General features: G+C 50.2%; 1 protein-coding gene across 1 annotated transcript; it reads left to right on the top strand.

Annotated features, from left to right (window-relative positions):
• The first annotated feature begins 278 nt into the window (after positions 1 to 278).
• On the top strand, positions 279 to 10,557 carry BMI1 (BMI1 proto-oncogene, polycomb ring finger). Its single transcript, XM_088533981.1, has 10 exons — positions 279 to 721; positions 5,281 to 5,407; positions 5,702 to 5,798; positions 6,540 to 6,595; positions 6,703 to 6,753; positions 7,015 to 7,123; positions 7,214 to 7,259; positions 7,764 to 7,862; positions 8,307 to 8,387; positions 8,463 to 10,557. Exons 2-10 carry the CDS (start codon positions 5,296 to 5,298, stop codon positions 8,790 to 8,792), a joined length of 981 nt encoding a protein of 326 aa, XP_088390107.1. The 5' UTR covers positions 279 to 721; positions 5,281 to 5,295; the 3' UTR covers positions 8,793 to 10,557.
• The last annotated feature ends 698 nt before the right edge of the window (positions 10,558 to 11,255 follow it).

Here is an 11,255-nt window from a genome sequence, read left to right as displayed (position 1 = left end):
GGAGCGGGGGAGGGGAGCGGGGGGCGGCGGCGGCGGGAGCGCGCGCGCGCGGGCGGGGAGGGGGCGGCGGCGGGCGGGGAGCGGGGCTGGGTCACGGCGGGGCTGCCGGGCTCCGGCGGCGGCGGCGGCGGCGCTAATTCCCAGGCCGCCCTTAAGGAATGAGGAGCCCCACGTGACGCTGGCGGGGCGGGCGAACTCCGAGCCATTTTGGGGACGGTGTCAGTTTCCAGTGTGTGCCTTCAGCGTTGCATTTTTTTTCCCTCCTCCTCCGCCCGCCCTCCCCCGTTCCCCCCCGCCAACAACTATGAAATAATAATAATAAAAAAAAAAAGAGAGAGAGAGACAGAGAGGGAGAGCGAGAGCCCGAGAGGCAGAGCAAGGGGGAAGAGGGAGAGACAATGGGCTGGTGGAGAGAGAACCCATCCGGATTAGGGAGACTTTGAGCTCCCCGCCCGCGAGCCGCCCGAAACGCGAACTCAGAGGCAGAGAGAGAGAGGGAGCGAGAAGGGTCGGTGGAAGAGAGGCGAAAACCCGGGTGTTTTGTAACTAAAGCGAGCGGCGCGCAGCAGCGGCAGCAGCAATGAGCTTATTGCAATTGACAGCGTCTGCAGTTCATTTCAAGATGGCCGCTTGGCTCACATTCATTTTCTGCTGAACGACTTTTAACTTTCATTGTCTTTTTTGGCCGCTCCGATCGTCACCCGCCGGCTCCCTTTTCCGGGTATGTATGAAGCGAGGTGTCCGCTACGCCGGGGCGGGGGGCCCAGGGGGCTCGGCGGCGGTTTTCGGCCGGTTTGGGGGCTGCAAAGGGGCGCCTCGGTGTCCCCCCGGCTCTGCGCCTGGGCAGCGCGCTGACAGGCTGCTCCAGCCACACGCACGCACATAGAGACACGCAGCAGCGGCGGCGGCAGCCTCTGCTCTCGCGCTCGCTGCGCACCCACGTTGGCAAATTTTAGTTCCTTTCTTCCTCTAGACGCCCCCTAAAACGTTTCTGTGCACATGGTCCCCGAGGAGAATATTTATATTTCCAGCCCCTGGTGCCATCCCGGCCTGAGCGCCCTTTGTTTAAAGGCAGATTTTGATTAAACAGGGGCGGTCCTGAAATCTGGAGCTGCCTGGGTCAAGTGATTCCAGTCCTCCCCGAAATAAACGTGTCTGGGGGAGGCTAAAAAGGCAGATAGCGCACCCATTTTATAGGGATAGGGCCAGTGGGGGGTAGCGATCCTCCTGGAGGGGTTGTTAGGCTTCGGGGCAGCTGACAGAAAATGTTATTAACTTAAGTTGGACAAGTACTTGTGTGAAATTTGATGGTTTGTAAGATGGCGGTTCCCAGTTGTTTCCAATGTCTCCTCTTACATTTGTGCTTAAAATGCTAAAGTTTTGGGGCTGCGGCTGCTGGGAGAGGACGGGGGGGACCAAGACTGGAGAATAACTTTTTTGCAGAGATAGCAATTTTGCTGTGATACTCGGGAATTGGGGTGTGCAGTTTGCTCGAGCTTGTGGAGCAAAGGTGATGTGCCTGTAGCTCGCAGTGGTTGCTTTTTAAATTTATTTTCTCTGACTTTTTTTTTCTTTCTTTCTCTCTTTTTTTTTTCTTTTTTTCTCCTCTTGAGTCCCGGGAAGGGTAAATTAACGTGAAATCCTTTGTCGAGTCTTAACCGTGTCACGAGTTGGCTCGTCATGCTGTTTAGAGGCAGCACTAGAAAGTTGGTGGTGTGCGTTTGTGGAATTGTATGGCCTTGGCAGTATATAACCTGCGTCGTTTCGGTGTGTTTACTGCAAATATTTGCGGATAAAGAGGTGAAAATGGGCAGGAAAATCGCATGTCTTTGGAAGTGAGATAGTCACTTTTCAGCATCTAGAAGCTTTGGTTCCCTCCTCCACCCCTCAGGAAAGTTCAGGCGAGTCCCGGCGTGGGTGCCCAGGTGCCAGCCGAGCATCAGCCGGGGTTTTGCGCTCTCTGTATTGCTCAGGGCGACTTATTTCATGGGACTGTCCCAAAGACCAGGGCGATTCTGGAGATGCAGCCCGCCGAGTGCGCCGAGAGGGTCTCGCTATGTCCTGCACACTCACTGCTAGTACCACTTTATTATTATTATTATTTTCAGTTTGCCAGAGACACGAAGTGTTGACCTACATGATCAGGCGGATAGCTAGAAAATTATCATTTTGATATATTTTGGCGTGGGCGCGTTTTGTGGTTCGGGCAGTGAGTTTTAGGGAGCTGACATGAAGGCTTGGGGTCTTTTTCCACCCTCGCGCCATTACTCGTGTCCTGCCTGGCCGCAGCGTGCGAGGCAAAGATATTTGAGCTACACATGCGTTCTGTGAAAGAAACACTAGCCCTCCTTTAAAACATATGTGGGCATTCTTAAGTGAAAGTGTAATAATAGACTGCGTAGGGATTGATAAGAGGTGAAGATGCGGCGTGACAGCTTCCCCGTTACCCCCCAGAGAGGTTTCCGAGTAGGCAAAGACGCCGAGTACACGGCGCTCTACGAGGGATGTTCCCGTGTTTTGCGTGTATTTTCTGGCCGAGATGTGCCCAGCCACGTTTCATAGCTTGTTGCCTTGATGGATATTTATTAATGGAGCTGGCCCTTAGCAGGGGAATGTCCTTCTGCTTTTCCTCCTTTTGACATAACCCATTTCAGGCCTCTAAATAATAATGCTGGCCGGCGCTGCGTGCTACCAGCACGGAGGTCTCCACGTACCCCCCGTGTGGCTGTCCCGCGTGGCACTGCGAGGTTATCAATGTCCCCAGTAGTTTGCGTGGCCCGAGCTGCACCCCCGAGCGCAGCTCTTCCGCGCACCCGTCGCTGCGCTGCGCGGGTAGGAGCGGAACGCGCCGCGGCTGCGCGGGGGAATCAACGCGCGGGGGCCCACGCGCGGAGTGGTGGGGACCGTGTTGGGAGCCAGGCGCCTGGTGCAGTTCGCGGGAGGGAGTCCCGATTTCCAAGATAAGCCCCAGCACGCTGAAAATGTGCTATCTTCGGGCAATAAATAACCCGTGTTTAGGGGTTGCTTCGACAAAAAAAAAAAAAAAAAAAAAAAAAAGTTTCACGGTTGGATTTAAGCCTCCTCCTTTGGGGAAGGGGCTGCGTGAAATAAAACGTGTTAACGCCTCGAAAGGTTTGTCCCAGGCTGCGCGGGCTGGCGAGGAGGAACAGTCGGTTTAGGTGACCCCGGTCACGGCTGGGGTTTTAGCTCACGTATCTATGAACGATAGGGTTCTGCTCTTAACAAATAAGACACAGCCCTGCGACAGCAGCCTGTTCGGGTCTGAGCACCTAGGGAGACCCCGGAGACGCGGGCTTTGCCGTCCTGTGCTGCTCGAGACAAGTCTCGGAGTCTTTCTTGGGGAAAGCCAAGCGCCGGGGTCCTTTGGAAGTTAGAAGTGGAGGGTCAGAGACCCTTGGAAGCGCCGTGCAAATCGGCGTGCAGTGAAGTGGGGCTCCCGCTTTTGTGCCTGGGGCTAGAAGCAGCTCTGGGCATCTGCTCCCCGCCGCTGCTTGGGCACGTCGCTTCCCTGTGGCTTCCTCGCTCGCATTTGGCGATGGGGGGTTTGTGCGCCGCTCACTCGGAGCTGCTCCGGCGGCAGCAGCAGAAGTTTCTCGTGCCGAGGTCGCTCGTCGGCGCTGCGTGCACTTCTTGGCAAACGCCGCAACCCCGTCCCGACCGGGGTGGCTGAAATTCCAGGCGCCCGGGGACCTTAGAGCATCGTCCCGCGCCGCTGCTGCCCCGGGCGAGGCGGCGGTCGAGGCTCGGGGAGCGGGACGGCTCCCGGCGGCGGAACGGGAAAATCCCGGGTGTCCCGGGAGCTCTGGCGCGGGGCAAGGAGCGCTCTGCACCGCGCGAGCGCCGATCTGTCATCTTTCTGTTCATGATCTCTTTGACAGAAAATATTTTCCCGTGCAGTTGGCGTAGACGATCGGGTTTTTCCCCTTGTGGAGTTTCCCCTCCTATTCCCTCTTATTTTAAGTTGTGTTTAGCGTTAGTGCCACTGCCTCCGATGGGGGTTTATGGGTTGCAGGCTGTGAAAATGACATTTGTTTTTCGCTCTTGTCGCTGCATTGTGTTGACAAGGTGTTGATTTAGCTTTAGGAATGATCTGGTCACATGGTGCCGTGCGTGTTGTCACTAATGTACCGCTTAAAGTCGGTTTGGGGCTTTTTATTTTTTTCCCTTCATTTTTATTTTTTATTTTTTAATTTCCTTGGTGCATTTCATTGTTGGAAGGGAGGTTTCCCGGAGGACCCGGATTTCTGTTTTCTCCCTCCCAAACACCTTGCCCTTGTGCTGCGGATCTGTTTCCACCCCTTGCAAAACTTCACTCCGTCCACGGGAACCTTTTTCAAATGAGACCCGGAGCGGGGGGGAGCAAAGAAGGAAAGAAGGAAAGAAAGAGAGAAAGAAAGCGAGAAAGACGGAGAGAAGGAGTGGGAGGGGGCGGAGGAGGGAAGGGGGCCGGGGCGCGCGGTGCGGGCCCGTAGGAGCCGCGCAGCCCGCGCGGGTCTCGCTCCCGCAGCGCGGGAGGCGGCGGAGCGGGCCGGGGGGGTCGGTCCCGCCTCAACGCGGAGAGAGGCCCCTGAGAGGCTCCGAAATGGCCGTGGCTCGGGAGGCGCCTCGGCCGCGCCGGGACCCCGCGCATGGAGCGGAGCGGGGCCGCCCCGGGCGCGCCCCCCCCGGCCCGGCCCGGCCCGGCCCGCCCCTCCCCTCCGCGGTCTCCGAGCCCCGCGCGGGCTGCGCGGCTCCTCCGCCCCCCTGCGCCAGCCCCCGCGTCCCACCCCCTGGCCCGGCTCGGCTCGGCCCGGCCCGCCCCCCTCCCCCCCCCCCCGCGCGGCTCTCGCGTGTTCCCGGCGGTGGCAGGATGCCAAGTGTAAGTGTAAGTTGCCATAGCAACCCCCTCGCGGAGCGGAGCGGATCCGGATCCGGATCGGCCCCGCGCGGGCGCGCGCGCCGCCCGGACCCCCCTGGCGGGCGAGGTGCGAGTGTCCCCCCCCCGCCCCCCGCCGCCGCCGCCGCCCCTCCCCGCGCTCCGGAAATGCCAGGGCAGCCGCACCGGGAGGCGCCCGTTCCCCTTTGTGCTGCGCGGCGGCAGCGCCCGCGCCCGCCCGGCCCGCGGCGCCCCCCGGCCGCGCGGAGCGGCGCGGAGCGGCGCGGCGGGAAGAGCCGCGGGGGCCGCGCCCCGGCGGGAGCGGCCTCCTCCGCGCGCCCCCCGCCCCCGCTCCGCGCGCGCCGCCGCCGCCGCCTTCAGCGCCGCCCGCGTGTCTCTTGCAGAGCCGCCGCGCCAAAATGCACCGCACCACCCGGATCAAAATCACCGAGCTCAACCCGCACCTCATGTGCGTGCTCTGCGGCGGCTACTTCATCGACGCCACCACCATCATCGAGTGCCTGCACTCCTGTGAGTAGCGGCGCGCGCCCCGCGCAGCGCCCCGCGCAGCGCCGCCAAACGCGGTACCGGGCGGGCTCTCTGACACCGGCCCCGCGTTCTTTGTTAAACTCCCAATATATGTACTCCGAGCGTCTCCTTTTCATGTTAATTGCAGCTTATTTGAGTATTTGTTTAGCTTAAGCAGCGCGCTCGTCACAAAGGGCGGTTCGCTCGCTCGCATAGCTCGGAGAATCGCCCCTCTCTCCGAGCATGTCGGGGTGTCACTCGGACGGCTACTAACAGCCTTGCGTGTTTGACTTGCAGTCTGTAAGACGTGTATCGTGCGCTACTTGGAGACAAGCAAGTATTGTCCCATTTGTGATGTCCAAGTGCACAAAACTCGGCCGCTTTTGAATATAAGGTAGGAGAAAGACGCAATGTCCGTCGCGTATGTCTCGTTCTGCCTGATAAGGAGGGACTGGCAGTAATTGTGCTGATGTTATCTCCCCATCTCTGATTTAAATCTGAAAGGACTTGTCAGTTTACAAGCTAACCTGTGCGTATGCTCCCTCTTTGGAGTTTTGTCATTGATGGAAACAGGAGATTTCACTGGAAGAGAGGCTGAAAACTGTTGTTGTGCTTTTTATTTATTCTGTTTTTGCCTAAGCAAGCCCCCGGCGCGCCGCCTTCTCCCTCTGCTGCCTTCCCAAGCACCCCGATCCCACACTTTCGCTCTCCACTCTGTGTTTTCCACAGACATATTTCAATCAAGCCGTAGACCTTAGCAGTGAAACCTCTTGCTGAAACTTGAAGCTAAAAGTCTTTAAAGCAAAATTCTTGTTTCAGAAGTATTATTTTTTTTCCAGTGCTACTTTGCGGTGTTCTGTCTTTTCCTTTTGGCGGGGGGAGGGAAACGTGGTGTTTTAGGGCCTTTCTTCAATCTGGGAGAATTATTTTTCAATTACTGTGTCACAACTTAGGGATTTTTCTCCAGTTTTATAGCAGTGTTTAAAGCAGTGTTACTTTGCTTATTAAGTTTGTCAGTTAACTTCTGAGGAGTAGCATTCCACTTTGTAGAAGAGGTCTCACTGAGAGATTGCAAAGGAGGAGCTGCCACTTGAGTTGAAATACTGCTTCATCTGCTTAATTTTATTTTTTTCAGGTCAGATAAAACTCTGCAAGATATTGTATACAAGCTAGTGCCAGGCCTTTTCAAAAGTAAGTAGTTAGAATTGCAGCAAAACAAGGACAGAACTGCTATCGTGTATCCTTTCCTGGAGTTGCCGTGTGTATACTAAAAGAAAAATATATGCTTTTCCATTTAGATGAAATGAAAAGAAGAAGGGATTTTTATGCTGCTCATCCGTCAGCTGATGGTAATAGCTTCTCGTTCGCAACTTTAATAAAATAGTGCAGACCTAGGTGTTTCGCTATTTCCTTTTTAACTTAAAAATTATCTATTTCCATGAATGCATTTTAAAAAGTACGTTCAGCATAACCAAAGTTTACCATTTTAGCAGTTAGGTAGATTTAATTTATAATCTTAGTGTGGAGATTTTTTTTCCTTGTTACTGAGAATTGCCATTCTTCCTGATTTGAATTTCAAAATGTAAATTATTGTGGAAATTTCTGCGCAGCTGCCAATGGCTCTAATGAAGACAGGGGAGAAGTGGCTGACGAAGACAAAAGAATTATAACAGACGACGAGATAATAAGCTTATCCATTGAATTCTTTGACCAGAATAGGCAAGTTCCAGAATGGCAATATTTTATGTTTATCTGACTCTTAGCGGCTTTGCTTATTATTTGTTGTAATTGTTTCATTCCTTTTCACAGGCTGGAGCGAAAAGGAAATAAGGAGAAAGAAAAATCAAAGGAAGAGGTAAGCAACTTTCCTTTACTTAGAGGAAACATAGCACACGCAAACATCTTTTGGGCAGGTTTGTGGTTGAGCACTATATATTGATATTTATATCCAGAGCAAAAGAAGCACGCATGCTGTTATGATACCAAGTACGGAAGAGGTAGAGTAGCTTCTTATATTATATATAAACAACCCTGAGGAAAAAAGCAATATTAATTTTAAAGTTAAACCAGATCTTTTTTTTTAATTCTTAAAAAAAAGGCAATAAATGTATGTTAAAAAAGAGCTTTAGTATGAATATAATTCTGTTTATGCATAAAATTACTTGTTTTTTGTTATTTTCCTTGAAACTTTAATTTGCCTATTCTGATGTTCTTCAAGCTGCCCTCAAAATCATTACATTATAGTTCATAATTTATCAATGTGTGTACATTTAAAAACTCACCTAGAATATTAGCATGTAACTTTGGTGGAAGTAATTGCTTATTCTCAGCTGACTGATTTTCTTTAATGTATCACTAGGTGAATGACAAAAGATACTTACGCTGCCCGGCAGCAATGACTGTGATGCATCTAAGGAAGTTCCTGCGGAGTAAAATGGACATACCAAATACTTTCCAGGTACCTAAAAGAGTGATTTTTTTTTAAAGTAGTAGTAATAGTCTCCATATTCAGAATATGCTAATGCTGGCTGGCACTTTTCTTAAATTAGTTTACATTTTTAATTGCTTGTTTGACTGAGTTCTATCAAGCAATAGCCACTGAGCTATTGCTTGAGCAATTGTACAGTGTGTTGATGGGAGGATATTTTAAAATACCTCATAGAAGAGTGAGTACCCTAACATATTTAAAAACTACCCAATGCGTGCAAAAATCCTCTTTGCCCTTGCCTGCTTTTTCTTTTCTTTTCTTTTTTTTTTTTTTTTTTTGATAGGGCATTTTTTAAAATTTCTGAACTACTGGTTTGGGGACCCTTTCACCACAAAAAAAAAAAAAAAAAAAAAGGCACGTGTAAGTGGTAAATACCTGTGCTCTTGTTAATGGGAGGGTTAATGTCTTCACCAGATCGATGTGATGTACGAGGAGGAGCCGTTGAAGGACTACTACACGCTAATGGACATTGCCTACATCTACACTTGGAGACGGGTAACTAGCGGCGGCCCCCCCTCCGGCGCGCCGGGCCTGCGAGGCCGCTCACGGGCTCTTCTCTTTGCCTTGCAGAATGGGCCGCTGCCCCTCAAGTACCGAGTGCGACCCACTTGCAAGAGAATGAAGATCAGCCACCAGCGGGAGGGCTTGAATAACAGCGGGGAGCTGGAAAGTGACTCTGGGAGCGACAAGGCGAGCAGCCCGGCGGGAGGCCTCCCCTCCACCTCCTCGTGCCTGCCCAGTCCCAGCACCCCGGTGCAGTCTCCTCACCCGCAGTTCCCGCACATCTCCAGCACCATGAATGGCACCAGCAGCAGCCCCAGTAGTAACCACCAGTCCTCCTTCACCAACAGAGCGCGGAAGACCTCCATAAACGGCTCCTCAGCCACCTCGTCCGGCTGACTCGCCCGCGAGACTCCCGCCCCCGCCCCTCATTTATATAGATCTCTTCATGCCATTACAGCTTTATAGATGCTAATACATGTGACTATCGTCCAAATTGCTTTCTTTTGTAGTGACACTGAACTTGGCTATGAAAGGCGGACTAGGTGACATTCAATATGGACGTTAATTAAAACGCAAGATTGATATGTAAATTGTTTTCAAAGGACTGGGAAGCAAACAAAAGTTACACCTTCACGTGTTTGGAATTATGTGGAGTTGTTTCCGTCCCCATCATCCAGACCTGGGACTCTCCAGAAGTCAGCTCAAATCCTGGGAAGTAGTTTGTTAATCCAGACTAACTCCTCCATTGCGTTCTCTTCAATTGTTATTGTTATACTGTTTTGTGAACCTGTAGAAAGCAAGTGCTTTTTCATCTTGAAATTCAACAAAACAGAAATAATATGCATAGAATAATGCATATATGTAGCCATGTCACTGTGAATAACAATTTTTGCGTATTAGCCATTTTGATTCTTATGTTGCATCTTTAATTCTCTGTTGCTGCGCAGAACCGATCAAAAGAAAAGTAAACTTCAGTTTTACAATCTGTATGCCTAAAAGCGGGTATTACCGTTTTATTTACTGACTTGTTTAAATGATTCGCTTTTGTAAGAATCAGATGGCATTATGCTTATTGTACAATGCCATATTGGTATATGACATAACAGGAAACAGTATTGTATGATATATTTATAAATACTATAAAGAAAATATTGTGTTTCATGCACTCATGATATGGTTGTTAAATTTCTAGTTCGACCTTTGCAGATGCCGCTTGTTTGAGCTTTGCTCGTACTGAGAGAAACACCGTGTGTGTGTGACAGCTACAGTATTGGGAAAGCACACTCAAGTCTCGGATAACCTGGAGGCAATTGGCAATCTTAAAAGTTTTTTACTGACTTTGTCTTTTTTCAAGTGATAGATTTTTACTTTACCAAATGTTGTTGAAGTGATGCAGTGAAGAAAAGAAATTAAGGGACATGGAAGTAATTGACCTGTTTGATTACGTTTTTATTATTTTGTGTGGTGGGATTGTGTTTTTAAAAGCACACGGGATCATTATAGAAGCCATAAACTATTTGGTATAAATTTTAAGGAGCCAGCAATTGGCTGGATGAAGGCATTTTATCTAAATTTGTTTTAATATATATGTATATGGTACAGGACTAACTTCATTAAAGTTTAACAGGTACTTTAATATTTCCAATAAATTGTGGAGAATGCCTCCTCTTTAATGGCCTGCACATAGGAGCGTTTTAATAGAGGCTTCTAAGATTTTTTTTTTTCAAGTAGAAGGAACTTTTCCAGCATAAAATATGAACAACCCGGAACACTTTTCAGTTTGTGCTTTGCTTTGGTCGAACTTCGTGTGTGTTCATCACCCATCAGTTATACATTTGTGAGGGTGTTTATTCTATATGGATATTGTTTCATGTTTGTACGGGAAAATTGTAGTTAAACATTTCATTGTCTCCAGTCTGCAAAAGAAGCACAATTCTATTGCTTTGTCTTGCTTATAGTCATTAAATCATTACTTTTGCATATAAATTGCTGTTATTTGTCCTGCTTGTTTTTATAGACCAGGTGATTGCAAATCCTCCACAAGGTTATTGCTTATTGATGTATAATGTCTTGTTAAACAAGAGTTGATATTTTTTTCCTGTAGTAAACATGTACAGTTCAATTTCAACAGTAAAAACTTCAGTTTTATATACACGAATAACTTTCATTTATAGTTGATCAAAGAAATAAACAAATAAAAGGGATAATTCATTGAAAAAGAGCAAATGAGCTTTGTTGATAATGCGATATTAAAGGACAAAACATCTTGTTCTCATTGAAAGTCTGTCGGGGTCTATAAAAGATTTTAGTGAGCAGAACAGTGTAGTATTAAAACAACACGCAGAAAGGAAGGTCTAAAAATCGCCAGTGTTTGGTTTGGTTTGGGTGCCTACCTGGAGAGCGGTTGCTCTTCCTCCTTGCCCCGAGCTCCTCCGTGGAGCCGGAACCCGCCGCGTTCTCGCCCCGCGTGGGCTGCTCCCGTCCAGCGCAGCGGCTCCCAGGGCCGCATCGCGCCCGTCCTGCTCGGGCCGGCTCCCCGAGCATCCCTGGAGCTGCACACATTGTTACCATCACAATGTGAAGATGCCTCTCCGGGCGGCCGCGTGGGTGTCTTGGCAGGGTTCCCTCGGCTATAGGAGCTATTTATACCGCTCCGTGCGGGTTGATTTACACAAAGACCAGCGCTGAACCTGAAGCAGGAATGGACACACTAATCACTCTGCGCTCAACAATGCTGCAAGTAGCTGATAATGTCAACTCCTGGCGTTAAAACAGAACTGCTGCTGGCCGCTGCGGAGCGGCCGAGGTGAAGAGGAGCTGGAATAGGCGCTGGATAATCCCTTCAAGATCTGCTGGGCT

This window comes from Tinamus guttatus, unplaced genomic scaffold (assembly GCF_059628265.1).
Source record: "Tinamus guttatus ecotype Peru unplaced genomic scaffold, ASM5962826v1 Tinamus_guttatus_pri_ptg000530l, whole genome shotgun sequence".
Lineage (NCBI taxonomy): Eukaryota > Metazoa > Chordata > Aves > Tinamiformes > Tinamidae > Tinamus > Tinamus guttatus.
This window is presented reverse-complemented; position numbering and strand designations above follow the sequence as displayed.

Bases quoted from the DNA above. Each gene is read 5' to 3' on its own strand.
- BMI1 (XM_088533981.1), top strand. From the start codon at position 5,296: ATGCACCGCACCACCCGGATCAAAATCACCGAGCTCAACCCGCACCTC. The intron at 5,799-6,539 runs GTAGGAGAAAGA...TATTTTTTTCAG, and splicing joins CGGCCGCTTTTGAATATAAG to GTCAGATAAAACTCTGCAAG. The intron at 6,754-7,014 runs GTAATAGCTTCT...ATTTCTGCGCAG, and splicing joins TGCTCATCCGTCAGCTGATG to CTGCCAATGGCTCTAATGAA.